The 22,227-nt window shown below is 39.6% G+C and overlaps 1 protein-coding gene across 1 annotated transcript in view; it reads right to left on the bottom strand.

Moving 5' to 3' along the window:
• The window catches only part of LOC126253706 (p21-activated protein kinase-interacting protein 1-like), a 66,354-nt gene extending 44,639 nt beyond the window's left edge, over positions 1 to 21,715 (bottom strand). The window contains exons 1-2 of the mRNA XM_049955238.1: positions 21,542 to 21,715; positions 4,517 to 4,679 (exon numbers count right to left, since the gene is read on the bottom strand). Coding sequence (XP_049811195.1) covers positions 4,517 to 4,679; positions 21,542 to 21,625 — 247 coding nt within the window. The 5' untranslated portion in view covers positions 21,626 to 21,715. The remainder of the gene's footprint in view (positions 1 to 4,516; positions 4,680 to 21,541) is intronic.
• Positions 21,716 to 22,227: the final 512 nt, after the last annotated feature.

Here is a 22,227-nt window from a genome sequence, read left to right as displayed (position 1 = left end):
GCCTTTTCTTAGCCATGTGTTGGATGCGTCTTGATCGATGTGTGGCTGTGTTAGATGATACGGGTGCTTGCCATGAAGTGTTTTCTTTTTCCAATTTACTTTCTTCGTATCTGTTGATGTTATGTGATCTATAGGGTTGTAGAGGTAGTTATGAAATTGTAGTGGTGTAGCTGATGCATTTATATGAGTGATTGCTTTGTGTATTTTGCTAGTCTCTGCTCGTTCTATAAAGAATTTTCTTAAATTGTCTACCTGTCCATAATGTAGGTTTTTTATATCGATAAATCCCCTTCCTCCTTCCTTTCTGCTTAATGTGAATCTTTCTGTTGCTGAATGTATGTGATGTATTCTATATTTGTGGCATTGTGAGCGTGTAAGTGTATTGAGTGCTTCTAGGTCTGTGTTACTCCATTTCACTACTCCAAATGAGTAGGTCAATATTGGTATGGCATAAGTATTTATAGCTTTGGTCTTGTTTCTTGCTGTCAATTCTGTGTTCAGTATTTTTGTTAGTCTTTGTCTATATTTTTCTATTAGTTCTTCTTTAATATTTGTATTATCTATTCCTATTTTTTGTCTGTATCCTAGATATTTATCAGATATTTTAGTAATTGGTTGAGTTGTTGATTTGTTGCTGCCAGTAGTTTTAGATCATCCATGTATAGCAAATGTGTGATTTTGTGTGGGTATGTTCCAGTAATATTGTATCCATAATTTGTATTATTTAGCATGTTGGATAGTGGGTTCAGAGCAAGGCAGAACCAGAAAGGACTTAATGAGTCTCCTTGGTATATTCCACGCTTAATCTGTATTGGCTGTGATGTGATATTATTTGAATTTGTTTGGATATTAAGTGTGGTTTTCCAATTTTTCATTACTATGTTTAGGAACTGTATCAATTTAGGATCTATTTTGTATATTTCCAATATTTGTAGTAACCATGAGTGGGGTACACTATCAAAAGCTTTTTGGTAATCAATGTATGCGTAGTGTAGCGACCTTTGTTTAGTTTTAGCTTGATATGTCACCTCTGCATCTATTATCAGTTGCTCTTTACATCCTCGTGCTCCTTTGCAACAGCCTTTTTGTTCTTCATTTATAATTTTGTTCTGTGTTGTATGTGTCATTAATTTCTGTTTAATGACTGAAGTTAATATTTTGTATATTGTTGGTAGGCATGTTATGGGGCGATATTTAGCTGGGTTCGCTGTGTCTGCTTGATCTTTAGGTTTCAGATAAGTTATTCCATGTGTAAGTGTATCAGGGAATGTGTATGGGTCTGCAATGTAACTGTTAAATAATTTAGTTAGATGTGAATGTGTTGAGGTGAACTTCTTTAACCAGAAATTTGCTATTTTATCATTTCCAGGGGCTTTCCAATTGTGAGTAGAATTAATTGCTTGGGTGACTTCATGTTGCAAAATTATCACTTCAGGCATTTGTGGTATCATCTTGTATGTGTCTGTTTCTGTTTGTATCCACCGTGCATGCCTGTTATGTTGTACCGGGTTTGACCATATGTTGCTCCAGAAGTGTTCCATGTCTGTTATGTTTGGTGGATTGTTTATTTTAATGTGTGTGTTATCTATTGTCTGGTAAAATTTCTTTTGGTTTGTGTTGAATGTTTGGTTTTGTTTCCTTCTATTTTCACTTTTTTTGTATCTTCTGAGTCGTTTGGCTAATGCTTGTAATTTCTGCTTCTTTTCGTCTAATTGCTCTGTCGCTTCTTGTTGTGAGATTTTACCTAACCTTTTTCGTTTTTTTTCCGAGATTTCATTTCTTATAAATTGTGTTAGCTGTCCGATGTCTTTTCTCAGTTTTTCTATTCTGATCTGTAGCCTGTGTTGCCATGCTGGTTTTGTGGGTTTCTTCTGTGTGTTGGTTGGTTCTGATCTCTGTCTAGTGTGTATATTTAGTGTAGTGAGTGCTCCTATATAAACCAGTAGTTGTAACTCTTCCATAGTTGTGTTTTCATTTATTTTGTTGTGTATGATTGTGTTGATAGTTTTTATTGTTGTTTCGACTTGTGGGTTATTTGGTGGTCTATGCAAGAATGGTCTAATGTCTGTATTTGTGTCTTTGTATTCTATATATGTTAGCTGAAATTTTTCTTCTATATCTAGCATCTGTGTCACTTCGTGTTCTATTTGTGCTTGTTCTGGTGGCTGTCTTAAGATTTCGTTTTCCTCTGATTGTTTAATTGGTGCGTGTTGTTCTTTGTTTGTTTGCTCTGGGATGTTTGAGTCCATTACTGTATTTTCTTCTTCTTCTGATTGCACATTAATTTGTTCCAGTATTTGTTGTACTTGTTGTTTGATATTTTCTAATTCTGACTGGGGTATCCTGTTATTTTTGATTATTACACGGATCTGATCAGCTAGTCGTTGTTCTGTTAAAAATTTTAATTCTGGGTATCTGGTAATAAATGTTGTGTATACTTGTGATCTGTATCCAGTTGTGTTGGTTCCTAGGTTTGTTGCTTGGTAATAACAGAACATGAGGTGTCGATTAACTTCATCTGACCATCTCATCCTCTGTCTTTGTTTTCCTTCTAGGGTGGTTGCAGGAAGCATATCCTGCAAAACACCTCTATTTGGATTTAAATCATTTTCCAGTTGGCTAGCAGTGTCGTTACCATTGTGGGCGGGCATAGGGTTCAAGCGTCGTCCCCGACCATGACGGCGCTTGTCCGAGGCTTCTTTAGTTCTGTCCTGAACCAACTAATCACACTAAAAGGGGGGTTAGCCCTATTAGTGGTTTGTTCTTTTCGTCGCCTTTTACGACTGGCAGAACATACCGGAGGCCTATTCTTTTCCCGGGCCTCCACGGGGATTATTATTATTATTATTATTATTATTATTATTATTATTTTCTGTCTTGAAAAAGGAGGGATGTGCACCTCTGGCTGCTTTCCCTTGAGTTTTTCTACTGGGACTCAACTAATAAGTGTTAGTGGGTTTACAAAATTTTCTGAAATGTTCCACACTACGTCTCATCAAGTTGAGACATTGTTTATCTGTAAACCTGGCATGCCCCTCATCATTAGTTCCTATACAGAATCAAAGGAGTATATAAATTCAGAATAGTCGGTTCCCCAGACCTCTGACAATCTATTCTACAACCTGTGCAGGCACGAGGAGATAAAGAATATTGATTATAAATAACAAACACTTTAAGAGTGGTGGGAAATTGTAAACACTATATTAAATGCTATTTTCTACCAACTGTACAGCGAACATTTCTCTAGACATCCACACAACAAGCTCCGAGCAAGAACGAAACACTATTCAAGTGGTAGTGAAAATGTGAGTAATGGCATAATTAGTGAAGTACTAATTGCAGCAGTGCCGGCTGAAGCAATGCATTACAGAACAGTGTTGCCACTGTCAGGAATGCCCACATTGATGACGCTCCTTGGACCACTGTCACATTCTGTTGAGGTGTAAATAGTCACATGCACTGTAGCAGATAGCGCCTGAACATACACCTTTATGCCTGGCAGTGAATTAATTGTAATTTTTAAAAATGTGCTGTAACAATTTTAATTGTATCAATTTCCTTGAGAAATTTGTAACATTACAAGAAGACAAAATGGAGACAAAATTCCAGCACTGCCACAAGCCACATTAAAAGTAGAGAATACTACTCCTAGCTTCAAAAGTGTTAGTTACTTCCTTAGAGAGGGAAACGGGATACATTTTGGAAGCCTGGAAAGGAGACGCAGGTCACTGAGACTGCATGTTGAGAGAGAGCCACCTTTAATTAATTAGAAAATATGAGAAGTGTGAATCATACAAATTTTAGTTTGCTATAGAAATCATGCAGAAATCTAGCAAATTCTGTAGAATATACCAGTATTAGCAGGCATAGATCTTACTAACAATAGATGTAGTCACCGTCAGTAACACTGGGAGTAGGCCAGGGCTGGCATAACAATGGGCTGTTGGCAGGAATCCTTAGGTTAGGTTCTTCTTCCATTACATCCCCACACAGTATTGTGTTATGAAGTTCAGTGTTAAGGTTTCTGATTTTGTTTTTGTCAGTTTTCAGTATTTCATCTTTTTAAAGAAATTTTAGCTGTAAATTGTTTAAAATAATGAAAAAATTGCACGACGTCATTTTATCAAATACCACGTAGCACAGTTCGCTGATACATCCTGTGATTAATAACAATAATCAAGAGAAACTATTATTTGATAAGTTTGCAGGGTCCACAAACAGACTGACTAAGTGTAGCACCACATAAGTCTTAGCCCCACACGAGATCAAGATCCAAAGTTTCTATAATTTAACAAAAGTACAGTAGAATTTCGCACAGATTTCAGTTACAGCATTAACTGCTCAATACAACATAGTGCAAAAGATGCATATAGAGTGAGCATATGTCAGAAAACTTCTGAACTAACACAATTATACAAACATATACTACATAAGGGCTTCATTAGCTCTTTTTCTGAACAAATATTACCTCATATGTAACACAAGCTCTCAAATACAAAATTCACTTTTAGCTTACCATTGTGATGCATCAACATGCCCGTCTCTTTCCTTGTATGTAGATCATATAGGTAGATAGTTTCATCAGCACCTCCAGATGCCAATAACTTCCCACAGGTAGTCACACATCTTATACTAGCACGATGAGAATGGTTAGCAAAACTCTGCACTAATTTGTACTTCTGAAAAATAAAATAATAAATCACTAATAATATATTTAGTATTGCATACATTGTGTGTGTTGTTCTGAATCATCTACAACAACATCCTGATACATATGATGTTGTTGATGACGATTGGTGCTCAATGACACGGTTATCAGTGCACATACAAATTCCCAATCTTTTCACAGTCCAGTCTCGTCACATTCCTGAATGATGATGAAATGATGAGGACAGCACAAACAGCCACTTCCCGGGCAGAGAAAATCCCCAACCCAGCCGGGAATCGAACCCCTGACCCCGTGATCCAGAGGCAGCAACGCCAGCCACTAGCCTACGAGCTGCGGACTGCTGATACCTAGGTAGATCTGCCAACAACTACAAATCTGTACAAAAAGTCCCTCAGGAACTTAGCTTGATAGCTATGGAATACAATGTCAGCTTTTCAATCAAGGCTAAATCCACAGTATTTAAAAGAACAGAACCCCTCCCCACACACACCCACACAAAATTGTACACAAAGATATACAAACCACACTTAAAGTAGAAAATATTAATCCTAGCATCTTTGTCTTGTATCGGCCTCACAACAACTTTGTCCCTCTCAACCTAGGGCTTGAGGGGATTTGCCCCCCCCCCCCCCCCTCCTGATCCTTCTCAGCTAATCCTTCTTTCCTCCATTAAGAAGGAGTGCATAGTTCCAAAAGCTAGGATTAGTATTTCTGATGTTAAGTGTATCTTTCGGCAGTGTTATAAATTGCAAGCTTAAGTGCCGGTGACCCTTTCTGTATTTTAACAATTTTGTCAACCGAATTCGCCCTTTTATATAAATCTGTACAATACAAGAACTTCCACATTTGTGAACATTCACTAGTACTGCTGCTGTGTCACTGTGTGTGGTCCGCAAGCATATGAGTTTACCATCATGATGTGACAGGTCTACCAGTAGAAATCCCCGACCTTTCCTCTAGAGTCTAGACTATTACAGTAGGTGCTTTGAGTTGGAATCTGGAAGTCCTATTGATGAGACGGTGTGCCATGTATATTATAGTGTTCAATTGAGATTGCAAAACCAGATGGAAGAAACTGAGGATGTAATCCTGGTCTTCTCAAACAACAAGCAATGCACCTTGCTACTGCAATATTGGCCAGTCCAGAGTTACCTGGCTCTGCAATGCCCTGAGACAACCTAATAGGTGTGCCGAGAATAAAATTGTCTCTGACATGGCCCAGCTAGCTGCTCAGCTCTGCTGAAGGACAATCATTTGTGTTCCCCAGCACATTGTACGGGTTGGAAGTTGTGTGCATTCTATAAATCAGGGAGTGCAATGAATCACCTTGTGTGCAAGATGATGATGGCTCATAGCCTGCAAATAGAGATTAGTGTGAATAGACATGCAGTACAAAATAAAGATATGAACCAGGGCTTATATGAACATGTCCATCTGCACTGATAACCTGAATATAAATATGTAGTAAATTAACTCCTGAAGAAGCATGTGTAATATCTTTATGAGGTCACACTTTGAAATGTACCATGCTCAAACTCTCAAAAACAAAAGTGACATCAAAACCATCAACTTCAGTATTTCTTTCTTCAAACACTTTTGTACGATAGTTGGTTGCCATGTGGTACAGAAAACAACACCTGGTATTTCTGACTACATGCTAAAAAAAAAAAAAAGAGTAAGTTGGAGGTCCACATATTTTCAAAAATGAAAAGGAACTTTGTCAGTAACATGCCTGAATAAGAGCACAATGTTCTCCTTAACCCTCCTAATACCACTGGCATCAATATGACCTCACAAGCACATTGAAAATATGTACCTCCCTTGTTTCCAAAGCTATTACTTTGAAAATATAACACTTTCTCCCTCTGAGTCAACTGTATCCAATGATGTTTTGTATTTACAAAACATTAATTTTTTTTTTCAGTGAGTACCACTGGGGACAATAAGCCCCAAACCTAAATTACTTTTTGTTTCTTGAATGTAACATTTATGAAAAAGAATAATGAATTTTACATTGAATGACTTAAAGGTATGTTTTTATGGCAGTTCATTAAAATACAGTCAATATATTACATGTAAATTTCTTGGGGTCTATCACATTTGTCCCCAAAACAGGCAGCAGAACTGATCTCCATAATTATCATTCTATTTCACATAGCTGAATTTGTAGCAAGTTTTGAGGGGATTTGTAAGCAATGTGATAGCACAGGAAAAACTAATGACATCATTCACATGGTGGGGATCAAGCCTCTTGAAATGATCTGTGGATGACAACAGCAAAACAAGACAACTCCGTCAAAACAAAAACTAACAACACCCCTACTAGGATTGGGAAGGGGGAGAAAAGGAATTCCAGTAAAAGGTACATAGTGCACCACCAGCATTTTCTGTATTTTATGTACAATGCAACAAACTCCCCAGAGACTTGTTTGTTATCTAATAAAAGTTTTCTGAATTTACTTCGCAGTTTTATTTTATCTAACCTAACATTCATTAAATATGGCAAAAATGTAGACATGAGGCTATGTGACAGGTTAATCTTACCAGAAGTTCTATTGCATATTCACAGAAGTTGACTTTGCAAACTCACAACCAAATTATTATCTTTCTGTGTAACCTAGACCTTTAGCTGCATCACACATCAGCCTATTAAATGAATCCATCACATTCGGGGGGAGGGGGGGGGGGCAGAGAGGGCACTGTCAATCTCTAGCTGGATTTTGGGTGAAATTATTTAATTGGATATATAAAAAATCTACTCACCAAGCGGCTGCAGAACACACACACAAAAGACTGGTGTGATTGGCAAGCTTTCAGAGCCAGAGGCTCCTTCTTCAGGCACACGGGTTGAAGGGGAAGGAAGAAGGGTGAAGGAAAAGGACTGGAGAGGTGTAAGAAAATGGTAGATTTTGGGAAAGTCACCCAGAACCGCAGGTCAGGGAAGACATACCGTACGGGATGAGAAGGAAAGACTGATTGTTGGGGCTGCATTGGACGAGATTTGAAAAACTGAGAGCTTAAAGGTGGAAGACAGGGTAATATGCAAGACAGAGATTACTACTAAAACATTATGCATGAGTTAATAAGAATGAGTAAGCTAAGTGAACTGTACGTAATGGAAGTGGGAGGGTGTGGTGAAAAATTGACACGAAAGGCAATGAAAGATGTAGAAAACTAAAACAGAGTGAGGCAAAGAGTAGTTACAGTGAAGAAAAGCTGAAATGGAAGTAATTTACGTAAATTAAGGCCCAGTGGGTGGTGAGAACCAAGGACATGTTGTAGTGTTAGTTCCCACCTGTGGAGTTCTGAGAAAATGGTGTCTGGAAGAAAAATGGGCATAGGCAGAGGGTATATACTGGCAACTTACAATATTCTGTTGCAGAGCATGCTCTACAACATGACATTTGTCATCTTGGTGCCTGTTTCACTACACGTGCCATCTGGATTCTGCCCCCAGACACCAGTTTCTCAGAACTCCGCAGCTGGGAACTAGCACAACATGTCCTTGGTTCGAGCCACCCACCTGGCGTTTATTTACATAAATTTCTTCCATCTCAACTTTTCTTCATTGTAACTACTCTTTGCTTCACTCTGTTTTAGTTTTCTACATCTTTCATTGTATTTCCTGTCTATTTTTCACCGCCCCCTCCCCACTTCCGTTACGCACAATGCACTTAGCTTACTCATTAATGTTGTAGTAGTAATCTCTGTCTTGCATACCCTGTCTTCCACCTTTAAGCTTTCAGTTTTTCAAATTCGTCCAATGCAGCCCCAATAATCAGTCTTTCCTTCTCATCCCGTACGGTAGGTCTTCCCTGACCCACAGTTCTGGGCGACTTTCCCAAACTACCCCTTTTCCTAGACGTCTCCAGTCCTTTCCCTTCACCCTTCTTCCTTCCCCTTCAAACCTTCTGCCTAGAGAATGAGCCACTGGCTCTGAAAGCTTGCCAGTCACAACAGTCTTCTACGTGTGTGTTCTGCCGCCACTTGGTAAGTAGATATTTTATCTATCCCGTTAAATAATTTCATCAAAAATTCTTTTCATTGTTAGATTTTGGGTGGAGTATTCTTGTTATTAATGCTACCAAACATACGAAAAATTAGAAAATATCAGCACACAGTAGGAAGACATACATTTTCATTGGCATGTACATATAGTTACAGAACAATCCAAATAAATAAAAAGATTGTAATGACGTATTCTCTGGCATTGAAACTTGCAACCAAAAAGTAATCTTAGAATCAAAGTTAGGCCATGGGCTCCACTACAGACTTGCCAATCAGTGCAACGTACATTAAACAAAGAAAGAAAAGAAAAACTAGCTTTTTGTTGCATCATGTTCATTTCTGCAATCTTGAATACCCTTGCTAGCCCTATATAAGTCTAATAAAGAGCATGACCTAAGTAACCACCTCCAACAACTATACCACAATATACCAAAAATATGAACAACATCCACAACTGAAACTTAAAAACAAAAATGTCAAACAATGGAAAATCTGGGTTAGAATAGCAACAATTTTGGAAAGGACAGATTGCTAGGCACTGTAAAGATAACATGCTGAGTTGCAGACAGGCACAATGAAAAGACTGTTACACATTAAGCCTTTGTCCAAAGCCTCCATCAAAAGGCTTTGGGCGAAAGCTTAATGTGTAAGTCTTTTATTTAAGCCTGTCTGCAACTCAACATGCCATCTTCACTGTGAGCAGCAGTCTATCCTTTCCATAAATGTAAACAAAATCATCACAAATTCCATACATGGAACACACACTACCACACTTCAAAGAGCACCCCAATGATCAAACACAATATGGTAAGTTTGGCACACACATATAGCCATGGGAGTGGGGAGAGGGGATGGGAGGAGGGGGGGGGGGAAGGGGGGGAATGTGGCAGTGTTCACAGTTGTTGCACTGAAGGCCGATATGAATAACAACTTGCATGTTGAACAATGGGAACTGAATATGAGAGAACGAGATTCGGTAGTTAGTAGCCAATCAGAATGTTAATTCGTAATTTCCTACGGTTTGTAAATAAAGTTAGTTGGTATTTTAATCTATTAGGCTAGAATTTAGTCACATCATAGGAATTTTTGGAAAAAATCGGTGATGAGACAAAGGAATGATGAATGTTCATCTCAGGCTACACTAAAAATAAATCTATTATGACACTCGTATTTGTAGCATTGACATTCATTGGCTTCACAAACTCTCACACAAATTATCACATTCCAATGTAACCCAGGCCTTGGGTTATGCTACAGGTCAGTCTGTTACCACACCTAGTTCTGTTCTGTTCTCATTCATTACGTCGCCACCTCATGTCCACGTTGTCACATTCCAACATAACCTAGGCCTAACGTTGCACTATACATCAGTCTGTCAGCACATCTACTTTTTTCCAGTCATCAAAGAAATAAGAAAATCAGAAACCAAACTTAAAGTTCATAATAACCAGATTAGAAAATGTTATAATAATCAACTCACATCTTCTTCCAAAATAAATCATTAGATTCAGCAATTCTCGCTGACTATACTATCACCCAAATGGCTATGACCAATGTCAATGAATTATCAACATTGGCACACAATACAAGAACCATCAACGCAATAAGTAAGTTACACTTTAGTCTGTGCTTCTAGCCTTTTGAAGGAGTTTTACATTTAGTAGCACACTTACTACGAAAATCACATACATACAGGATATAGACACGTAAAAAACATACCACGAAGCTGTTAAACAGATTGGTCACAAATTGATATTCATACACATACAACGGAAACTGCAAAATTGTAAACTGTGTGATGCTGCAGTGAATTGTCACTGCACAGCTGACATGGATAGTAAAGAGGGAACATGTTGATACCAGGACATAAAGTCTTTGTGAATTTTATTCCATGTACTTAGTTGAACAGTAACTGTGCCTCATGGACACACCCATAAACAATATACACAGTTGTCAGAATTTGAGGGACGATGTGTTGTTGAGTTCAAAGAAGCCAGTTGGAGTTACTAGTGAATCACTCTAATTTGAATACAAGAGCACTGCCACTATACAACAACACTGGCAGGAATGGGTGAACCATGGCTGAACACAATGTCAAGGAGAAATCAGAAGGCCTAGAGAGACGACAGAATGTGAGGACTGAGCAATCATCAGAGAGGCACTCCGAGCCCCAACTCATCATTATGACCGATCCGACATGCAACTGGTGCTTCAGTGACTGCGAGGACCATTAATATGCAGCTCACAGAAAGGGGGCTGAGCTCACAGTGCCCCTTGCACCGACTACCTTTGTCCTCTGTACACCAAAAAGGGCAAATGCCTTTGGTGTCGGGCACATTTGGCCTGGAATCTCACTGACCGGAGTAGAATTGTCTTCAGTGATGAGACCCACTTCGAACTGAGCCCCAATGGAAAGCTGAGATGTGTTTGGAGGTGCCCCAGAAAGGTATGACAGCCAGCAGTGGCGGTTTGGGGTGTCATTTCATTTCACAGCAGGACCCCTTAGTTGTCATTGACAGCACCTTTACAGCATAAAGGTATGCTGACAAATATTCTACACCCCATTTTGTTGCCCTTCATGGCAACACATCCTAGGCTTACATATCAGCAAGATAATACCTGCCCACCAATGGTGTGAGCTTCTACTGCTTGTCATACCCTACCTTGGTCAAATCGCTGGATCTCTCCCCAATTGAGAATGTCTGGAGCAATATGGGCAGGGCCCTCCAACCAGCTCAGGGTTTTGACACTCTAACACACAAATTGGACAGAATTTTTCATGCTATTCCTTAAGAGGACATCAAACAAGTCTGTCAGTCAGTGCTAACCCGAGTAACTGCTTGTATAAGTGCCACATGTAGATCAATGTGTTATTGACTTGCTTAATTTGTGGAGCTCTTTCTCTTGAATAAATCATCCAATTTTTCTGATATTGTAATCACTTGTTTCTTCATACATGCACATCACAGCTGTTGATTTTCACCCTATTTGGTTAATTTATTCATGGTACATTGTTTTTTGTCTTAAGAGTGCATTTGAGACCGTACTGAGAACAACTTGAAAGGCAGATTACATTATCTTAACACTGTGGAGGTGCTTCTGAAGAAACACGTGCAATTTTTTAATAAAATAACTTGTCACAGATGTACATATAAACACAGGTATGCCTCAGTGTAGTGCATTGGATCCAATTCCATTCTACTATATATAAATTACTTTCCAGACAGTATAAGACATGGAGAAAATTTTATCTTTGGTTATTACAACACTATAGCCACTGATAAAACAGCAGAATTCCTATTGCACAAAGCAAATGAAATCTTACAGGAAAGGGTCAACAGAAGGGTACGATTCCACTCATCTGCGTGTACCCGTGACATAACAGTGTTATGTGATGTCATTGCGGTGTGACTTGGAAATGGATTGTGCTTGCAGAGGGCCTGTTGGAGTAAATTGTGGCACATTCTAGTCTGAGATGTTTATGTTTCCAAACTATTTGAGAGAGATGTCAGTACAGCACTAGACTTAGTGCTGTGTGTTACTCGATGTTGTGGGATTTTGTTTTTGTTGCATTGGCAGTGTGTTATTTCAATGCCATTAGTTATTAGCTACTGATTTGATCTCAGTTTTGAAACTTTTACTTCATCACATCATCAATGGTTTGAAAGGATGTTACAATGAAATTTACTAGCCATTCCTTGGGTGCTGCTATAGATGACAACATGATCCATTCAGTTAAATTTCTCCAGTTATATAGCCTCTTGGAAGAATGTGTGTGAAGTGTCAGCAGTGTGCGGAAATTATTAATTCGGGCAAAGTCTCTGCTTCTTGAACCAGGGATGGGTGTATGTGGCAATGTTTCTGTTGGTTTCAGTAATAGTTATGTTGGTGTGTGTGTGTGTGTGTGTGTGTGTGTGTGTGTGTGTGTGTGTGTGTGTGTGATATGTGCCAGCCTAGATGTGTCAGCTGACTTTTGGTGGTAACACACTCTTAAGTATTTTTTTTATCTTTACTGTAAGAAGTGCAATGTGCTTCTTTATGTTTGTAATTCTCTTTGAGATGTGTATGGATATCAAAATTTATGATGAACTAGTTTTTCATGATTTTTGTGGTTTGTACTGGTAACTGAAGCTCATATTCAGTAGTTCATAGTGGTAGGTATCATGGAGTGTGTTGTACTAATTTTGCTCTTATTAGGTTTTAATGGGGTTTGCTAGTCCCCCATCAGTCGCCTCCCCAGGTGGCGGATAGGGGAAATAAAATACCCGGGGTGGACCAAAACTAGCAGGGGCAGGAGAGGCTTGCTCAGCTGCAGTGAAGGCAACCCTCCTAGGGGTAGAGTACCCCAAAATCAAGACTCCTGGTCCTCCAGGATGGGGGTTGTGCAGAAGTCTACCAACCCACCCATGTAAAATTACGAAATGGTCAGGATACTCAACGAGAGCCTCAGAAAAAAGGACAGGATTTACTTGAACAAAAACTGGCAAAGCCACAAGGAATTCTCTTTTGGATCATGGAATATTAGAAGCCTGTATCACCCCGGACCTGCCCAAATACTAGCAAACAAATTAAGAAAATATGGAGTGCAAACTGGTAGTTCTCCAAGAAGTAAGATGGCAGGGAACAGGTTCACTGAAAATAGCAAATGGGACAATAATGTATGGAGACTGCGGTCAGCGCCATGAATTTGGAACTGGTTTCTACATTCATAAATTAATAGCTGACTCAATAAGGGAGTTCAAACTTGTTAATAACTGTACATCATACATATCTATTCAGAGGCAGTGGTTAGACATTACATTTCTAAATGCACATGCACCCACAGAAGATAAGGATGACAACACAAAGGAAGAATTCTACAGCCAACTGGAACAAACATACAACTCATTAAGTAGGCACAATGTGAAAACAGTGTTAGCAGATTTTAATGCCAAAGTAGAAAAGGAAGAAATCTACAAGCCAATCATTGGCAATTTTAGCTTACATGAGGAAAGTTCAGATAATGGGGGTTTGACTTATAAACTTTGCAATGACAAATGGTCTCACGATAAGCAGCATGAAATTTCAACATAAACGCATTCCTTTAGGAACATGGATACCACCAGATGGAAAGGTAGTCAATCAAATTGATCATGTAGCTATCCATAAATGATTCCAAAACAGTATTAAAGATGTCAGAACCTTTAGGAGAGCGGATTGTGACACAGGCCACATGTTAATCATATCAAAAATGAAAGTGAAACTCAAAAGGAAAGTAAATAGAAATAGAGAAGAAATTGCAAGATATAACATAGGAAACCTGGCGAAAGTAAATATAAAAGAAAATTTTACAAAAGAAATTGAGAGCAATCTAACAAAACCGAGACTGAGCAATTCAGAACCGCAGGACGTCGAAAAGCAGATGGAGACACCTGAAGGGCTGTATTCAAGAAGCAGCTTCCAAAATCATACGTAAAAGAAAACAACCTAATAAAATTTGGTTTAACACAAAGTGTCGCGAAAAAGTGCTGGAAAGCAGAAACTCAAGGAATGCATGGATTAAAGAAAGGGACAACATGACATTGAAGGAAAGGTACTATTAAATCCGCCAAGAAACACAAAGAACCCTATGATGAGAGAAAAGGGAATACTATAACAATATGGTCAGAGAGGAAGAGGACGATTTCCAACATCACAGGACAAGGCAGATGTATCAAAATATTTTTAAAAAAATCCTTTGGTAAATTCAACAAAAGGGAACAGTTTATACAGGATCAGTATGGGAAAATACTGACCAGCAAAAGTGACGTACAAAAAAGATGGAAGACATACTTTTCACAACTTCTCAACTGAAATGACCTACACTCTTACTTTAAACTGGAAGAACCTGGTACAATTGATACAGCTGATACAGTTACTACCCCATCAGTTAATAAAATACAGCAATCAATAAAGAAATTAAAGAATAACAAAGCTTGTGGTGAAGACCAGATATATGCTGAGTTATTAAGGAATGGAGGCCCACAACTGGAATACAGGCGTTAATACAAACAATTAGATCACTTATTCACCCTAAGACAAGTAACTGAGAAGAAGTGGGAATTCAATGTAGATGTCCACATATTATTCGTAGATTTTAAAGAGGCCTATGATAGCATATACTGATAGGCACTCCTAAATATAATGAAGGAATTCAAAATACCATCAAAATTGATCACATTAGTTAAAATGTGTAGAGGCGAAACTTTACGTCGCATAGAGACATCGGTAGGAGAAATTGAAGAATTTAAGGTGTACACTGGACTTAGATAAGGGGATGCCATTCACCTATTTTATTTAACCTCGTCGTACAGAAGTTCGATAGAGAATTTTCTAAAACGAGTCCACAGGGGATCCAGCTACAGGATGTGAACAATACAAGACTTGCCTATGCAGATGATGTAGCACTAATAAGTAGTTCCAAAACAGAATTAATCAGAATTATGCAAAATTACTATAAAATTGCTGAGAAAGCAGGATTACATGTTAATGAAGAAAAGACAGAATACCTGCCCGTAAGCAGGAAAACCAGAAAAGATGCACCTTTGACTACGGATGGATTCAATTTCAAGACTGTTGACCACTTCAAATACCTAGGAAGTATTTTTAGTAATAACAACAGAACAGATATAGAAATAGATGCCCATTTAGGAACAGCAAACAAGACATTTTTTTAGTTTCATCAAAATTCTAAGAAAAAGATCACTTAGCAGTAACTTCAAAATCCACTGATATCAATCGACCATTATACCTGTGACGTTATACGGATGAGAATTTAGAAAGAAAAATGAAGAAAAACTGTTAATATTCGAAAGAAAAGTACTGAGGAAAATTTTTGGACCAGTGTATGACGAAAATAATACGGAATGGAGAATAAGAAGAAATGAAGAATTACGAGGGCTGTACAAACACCGTAACATCGTCGAACTGCTCACGAGGAGAAGATCGAATTGAGCAGGCCGTATGGCGAGAATGACAGAGAATAGACTACCTATAATAGCATTCGGGAGAACAATAGATGGAATGAGAGTTAGAGGAAGACCCAGAATCAGATGGAGGGATAACATTCGGGAGGACACAAATAGGATGAACAGCAACAGGACAAACAGCACATTGGACAGACAGAAGTGGAAGAGGCTCATAGAGCAGGCGTTTGGTCGATAAAGCTCTTGCCACATGTAAAATAAAAGTAAGTAGGCTTTAATAATAGTTCTTCTAGTTGTAGGTTCTTGGTATAGCTGTCTTCGTTTGAGCTATATGTCATGTGGAATTCATGATACAGGTCTCTAAGGTGTGTGTGTGTGTGTGTGTGTGTGTGTGTGTGTGTGTGAGGGGGCACTGTATTGCTGTTTTCCTTTGAGCTATACAAAACAAATTAAATATCCAATTTCCTTTTTTCCCCTACTTATTCCTGAGGATTTCGTGTTCCTCATTTTTCAGTTTTGTTTGTTTTGGAACAGTGGCATTATTCTTATTGCTGCATATTTAGCATGTCTCCACTCTAAGCCCCCAACTTCCCACAATTGTCCCATTAGTTTCATTTCATTGCTGCAGTGAAATAGTTCATGGTGTTTATATCTTTGTTTGCCAGTGAATTTAGTGATGTTACGGTCACTAGTAGTGTCAGTGTCATCGTAACTACCGTCTGCGTCACGTCTGCTGTGCAGCGAGCTACGTTAATTTGAGTATTAACTGCATTTTCCTTACTTGTCACTTCTTCTCCCGTGTGTTTTTGCTTTTACGAAGCTTTAATTTTCGAGTGCTAGTAATAATGTTCCATAGATTTCATGTTTGTTTTGAATACAGTCAGAGAGAGTCCCTTTAGTCAGCTGTAGTGCCAGTAGTGCTAGTGTTTGTTTTGAATACAGTCCAGTGACAGGTAGTGCTATTTTCATAGTTTTCAACAAGAAGTGTCTAGTAACAACAGTTTAGTCAGCTATCAGCCACCTTTAGTGGATTAGCAGTCTAGTTAAAAGTTGATTAACTCTCTTCAGTAAATTGATTCCTTAGGATGGATAGGATGTGTGACTGCTGTGTACGGACGCAGGAGGAGCTGGCCACTGTTCGCTAACAGCTGAATGTGTTGATGGCCGCAGTCAGCCGTCTTCAGGCTGCTGCCTCGGAGTGTAGCGGCAGTGGGGAGTCTGCTGCATTGCATGGTACACCCCAGGCGTTACGTGCTTCACCCACTGTCCCTGCTGTCGAGACATCTTCGCGGGTACCGGGCGCGGTTGGGCCACCCTCTCCCCGAGGGCAGTGTCGGGTTCAGCGGCGTTCGCGGCGCACGAGGCGGAGGGTGAATGTGGAGGCTGGCCGTGTGGCATCGCCCGCTCTGCCTGTGAGTGGACATGTGGCCGCTCCTTCAGCAAGGTCCGAGCAGGCACCCGGGGGAGGGGTTTATTAGTGAATGGGAGCTCCAATGTTAGGCGGGTGATGGAGCCCCATACGGAAATAGTGGAAAGGTCAGAGAAGGAGGCCAGTGTTCACTCTGTCTGCTTGCCGGGTGGTCTCACCCGAGATGTGGAGCAGACCCTACCGGCGGCTCTAGAAAGCACTGGGTGCACCTGACTGCAAATTGTTGCTCATGTCAGCACCAATGACTCCTGCCGTCTGGGTTTGTAGGTCATCCTCAGTTCGTACAGGCGGTTGCCCAAGTTGGTGAAGTCGGAAAGCCTCGCTCACGGGGTGGAATCTGAGCTAACTATTTGTAGTATCGTTCCCAGAACCGATCGCGGTCCTCTGGTTTGGAGCCGAGTGGAATGCTTAAGCCAGAGGCTCAGACGATTCTGCGGAGATCTGGGGCGCAAATTTCTCGACATCCGCTATCGGGTGGAGAAATGTAAGGTCCTCCTGAATAGGTCAGGCGTGCACTACACGCCGGAAGCGGTTACAAGGGTAGCGGAGTACGTGTGGATTGCACATGTGGGTTTTTTTGGTTAGAGAATTCCCTCCCTAGGCCTGACAAGACAACTACTGAGATGCAGCAAGGTAGTAGTAGGTAAAACGCAACAGGGAATAACAATATCAACGTGGTAATAGTAAACTACAGGAGTGTCTATAGAAAGGTCCCAGAACTGCTCTCATTAATAAACGGTCACAATATCCACATAGTACTAGGGACAGAAAGTTGGCTGAAACCAGACGTAAACAGTAATGAAATTCTTAACTCAGATTTGAATGTATACCGCAAAGACAGGCTGGACAGTGAAGTGGGAGGCGTGTTTATAGCGATAAGAAGTGCAATAGTATCTAAGGAAATTGATGGAGATCCGAAATGTGAAATAATTTGGGCGAAGGTCATTGCTAAAGCAGGCTCAAACATGGTAATTGGATGTCTCTATAGGCCCCCTGGCTCAGCAGCTGTTGTGGCAGAGCACCTGAAGGAAAATTTGGAAAATATTTCGAGTAGATTTCCCCACCATGTTATAGTTCTGGGTGGAGATTTTAATTTGCCGGATATAGACTGGGAGATTCAAATGTTTATAATGGGTGGCAGGGACAAAGAATCCAGTGAAATTTTTTTAAGTGCTTTATCTGAAAACTACCTTGAGCAGTTAAACAGAGAACCGACTCGTGGCAATAACATATTACACCTTCTGGTGACAAACAGACCCGAACTATTTGAAACAGTTAATGCAGAACACGGAATCTGGGATCATAAAGCGGTTACTGCATCGATGATTTCAGCCGTAAATAGAAACATTAAAAAAGGTAGGAAGATTTTTCTGTTTAGCAAAAGTGACAAAAAGCAGATTTCAGAGTACCTGACAGCTCAACACAAAAGTTTTGTCTCAAGTACAGATAGTGTTGAGGATCAGTGGACAAAGTTCAAAACCATCGTACAATATGCATTAGGTGAGTATGTGCAAAGCAAGATCGTAAGAGATGGAAAAGAGCCACCGTGGTACAACCACCGAGTTAGAAAACTGCTGCAGAAGCAAAGGGAACTTCACAGCACACACAAATATAGCGAAAGCCTTGCAGACAAACAAAAATTACGCGAAGCAATATGTAGTGTGAGGAGGGCTATGCGAGAGGCGTTCAATGAATTCGAAAGTAAAGCTCTATGTACTGGCTTGGCAGAAAATCCTAAGAAATATTGGTCTTATGTCAAAGCGGTAGGTGGATCAAAACAAAATGTCCAGACACTCTGTGACCAAAATGGTACTGAAACAGAGGTTGACAGACTAAAGGCCGAAATACTAAATGTCTTTTTCCAAAGCTGTTTCACAGAGGAAGACTGCACTGTAGTTCCTTCTCTAGATTGTCGCACAGATGACAAAATGGTAGATATCGAAATAGACGACAGAGGGATAGAGAAACAATTAAAATCACTCAAAAGAGGAAAGGCCGCTGGACCTGATGGGATACCAGTTCGACTTTACACAGAGTATGCAAAGGAACTTGCCCCCCTTCTTGCAGCGGTGTACCGTAGGTCTCTAGAAGAGCGTAGCATTCCAAAGGATTGGAAAAGGGCACAGGTCATCCCCGTTTTCAAGAAGGGACATCGAACAGATGTGCATAACGATAGACCTATATCTCTAATGTCGATCAGTTGTAGAATTTTGGAACACGTATTATGTTCCAGTATAATGACTTTTCTGGAGACTAGAAATCTACTCTGTAGGATTCAGCATGGGTTTCATAAAAAACGATCATGTGAAACCCAGTTCGTGCTATTCGTCCACGAGACTCATAGGGCCATAGACACGGGTTCACAGGTGGATGCCGTGTTTCTTGACTTCCACAAGGCGATTGATACAGTTCCCCACAGTCATTTAATGAACAAAGCAAGAGCATATGGACTATCAGACCAATTGTGTGATTGGATTGAAGAGTTCCTAGATAACAGAACGCAGCATGTCATTCTCAATGGACAGAAGTCTTCCGAAGTAAGAGTGAGTTCAGGTGTGCTGCAGGGGAGTATCGTAGGACCGATGCTATTCACAATATACATAAATGACCTTGTGGATGACATCGGAAGTTCACTGAGGCTTTTTGCGGATGATGCTGTGGTGTATCGAGAGGTTGTAACAATGGAAAATTGTACTAAAATGCAGGGGGATCTGCAGCAAATTGACGCATGGTGCAGGGAATGGCAATTGAATCTCAATGTAGACAAGTGTAATGTGCTGCGAATACATAGAAAGAAAGATCCCTTATCATTTAGCTACAATATAGCAGGTCAGCAACTGGAAGCAGTTAATTCCATAAATTATCTGGGAGTAGGCATTAGGAGTGATTTACAAAGGAATGATCATATAAAGTTGATCGTCGGTAAAGCAGATGCCAGACTGAGATTCATTGGAAGAATCCTAAGGAAATGCAGTCTGAAAACAAAGGAAGTATGTTACAGTACACTTGTTCACCCACTGCTTGAATACTGCAGGGGGGCAGGTGACATTTAGGTGGCGGATTTAGTTTGCAGTGCCAGAGTTGGTGGTAGTACGCAATTTTTTTTGCATCTATTCTTCTCAAGTTGTGATGTTTTGTGTTTTTATGGTACTGAATGTGTTTTAATTTATGTTGGGATGTTTGAGTTTCAAGGGGTTGTGGTTTAGCTGTGATTGAACTGTACAGGTCAAGGGAAATGTCCTAGACTCCAATTTTCACAGTTTTTGTTGTAGGTGTTGGTGTTTTGGTATTGTCAGCTGTGGTTCACCTATATAGCTCAAGGGAAGTTTCCAATTCCTGTAAATTTTTGCTGGTGTAACAGAATGGTGAAAAAAAATTTTTTCTGTGTTTTGGGATTGTGGTTTTTTTATTTTGGAGGGAGATGTTATAGTCTTATTTGTGCGTATTTTCGTGTTTGTTGCCATTGAGTATGTAGTGACGTCATAGGCGCTATACTGGAGACACTTGGAATAGCCATTTCCAGCATATTGATGATGTGATGGGTCAAAGCAGATGGGTGGAACCAGATACTTCTGTAATCCCCTTTACAGTGTATGTTATCTGGTGTAAACTATGTATGATCAAATGAACATTGTACAAAAGGGGCCAATCATACAAAAGAGTGCAACTGTTAAGGAGAATGTGCTCATATTTGAAAGGATGGAGTCTGGCCATCCTAACTTAGATTTTCTATAGTTTTCCTAAATAATTTCAGATAAATGCTGGTATGGTTCCTTCAGCAAGGCCACAGATTACCAACTGTCCCAACTTTATAGGAAACTTGTTTGTACATTATGAGTTACCTGTTTTCATTGTACAGTGATGACAAATCCAATATCACTGTAAAATGTTCCCAGGTTGACTAAGTAAACAAATCAGCATGTGTGCAGGGAATTGTGATTCTACAAGTACTGTAGAATTGTACATATTATACAGACAGACTACTAATAAATTACTCCAGAGATAAAATAACAAAGTACGTAAAAGACTAGCAAGCAGCATTTAAAGTATATAAATTTTAACTTAAGTTCTTCATGAAAAAAACTAGTTGTATGTCGTTATATGATTAACACTGCAGTTAGTCAATGAGAGAATAACTAGGTGAAAATATGGAGTGGAACACGATGTTCGTTCACTTGTAGATACTGTGAATGAGGAGCTTCAAGTTGTTAACAGAAAATTGCAAACGCCGTTTGGTCGCTGTAATGGAAAACCACATCATCTGCTCATTAAAATACATCCTTCGAGATGCACTTCACTTTGCGGGGTTTATGTGAACAAACTGTGACTGTTATACAGGAAGAGAGCAAACAAATAGCGCAAACAGAACGCAAGTAATTGAATGAACATACAACTCATTGCCGTTGAAAGTGTGACATGTCATAATCAGAGCAAGAAACCTGGCTTCCAACAATTTTTCTCTGAATAAAATATGACAACTGTTTGGAATACCTTAATCTCAGTCTTGGTCACTCGATAACCCAGTAGAAATTCTTCGTAAGTTCCTACTATTATTTCCAAACTAGTAACACTCATTACTCCAATCACTTGGTAAGCCTACACGGATACAAAAACTCTACCAAACATGTAAACAAACACACGTGCGATTGGTAGTGAAGTGTTGGATGTGGAGTATCGATGCAGTATAGATTGTCGATCAACTCGATGCGCAATCGCCAAAGCATTTCAACCAAGCAGTCAAAAGTCACATTCATTTGAAACTGGCCCAAAGGGTGACGGCAGAACCTACTTGCCACTTTGTTGTCGGAACAGGCTGTTTCCGTACGCTAACCACATTTTTCTACTGAAGGTACTTCCAGTATATCTGCAAATGCAGTTCTTAATCGAGTTTTTAATGTGTGGGTGAACTGAACAGATAGAGTGTACATAGAGAACTAGTGGCACGTTATGCTGCCTTCCCTGCGGACTTGCCTTTATTTGCATATACCTTACCAGGGGTATCACTGTCTAACATATATAGTCGGGATACTCTCTGATGTGAAAACTGTTACTGTCCGACAGTTGGTGCAACGCTAGCGCACCAAGCGGCGAGAAAGTAGCCATAAGAATTAAAGTGTGTATTTAATTATTTTACTAGTTGATTAGCGAAATACGTATTACATTTTTGAGTTTCAAGT

Source organism: Schistocerca nitens, chromosome 4 (genome assembly GCF_023898315.1).
Source record: "Schistocerca nitens isolate TAMUIC-IGC-003100 chromosome 4, iqSchNite1.1, whole genome shotgun sequence".
NCBI lineage: Eukaryota > Metazoa > Arthropoda > Insecta > Orthoptera > Acrididae > Schistocerca > Schistocerca nitens.
This window is presented reverse-complemented; position numbering and strand designations above follow the sequence as displayed.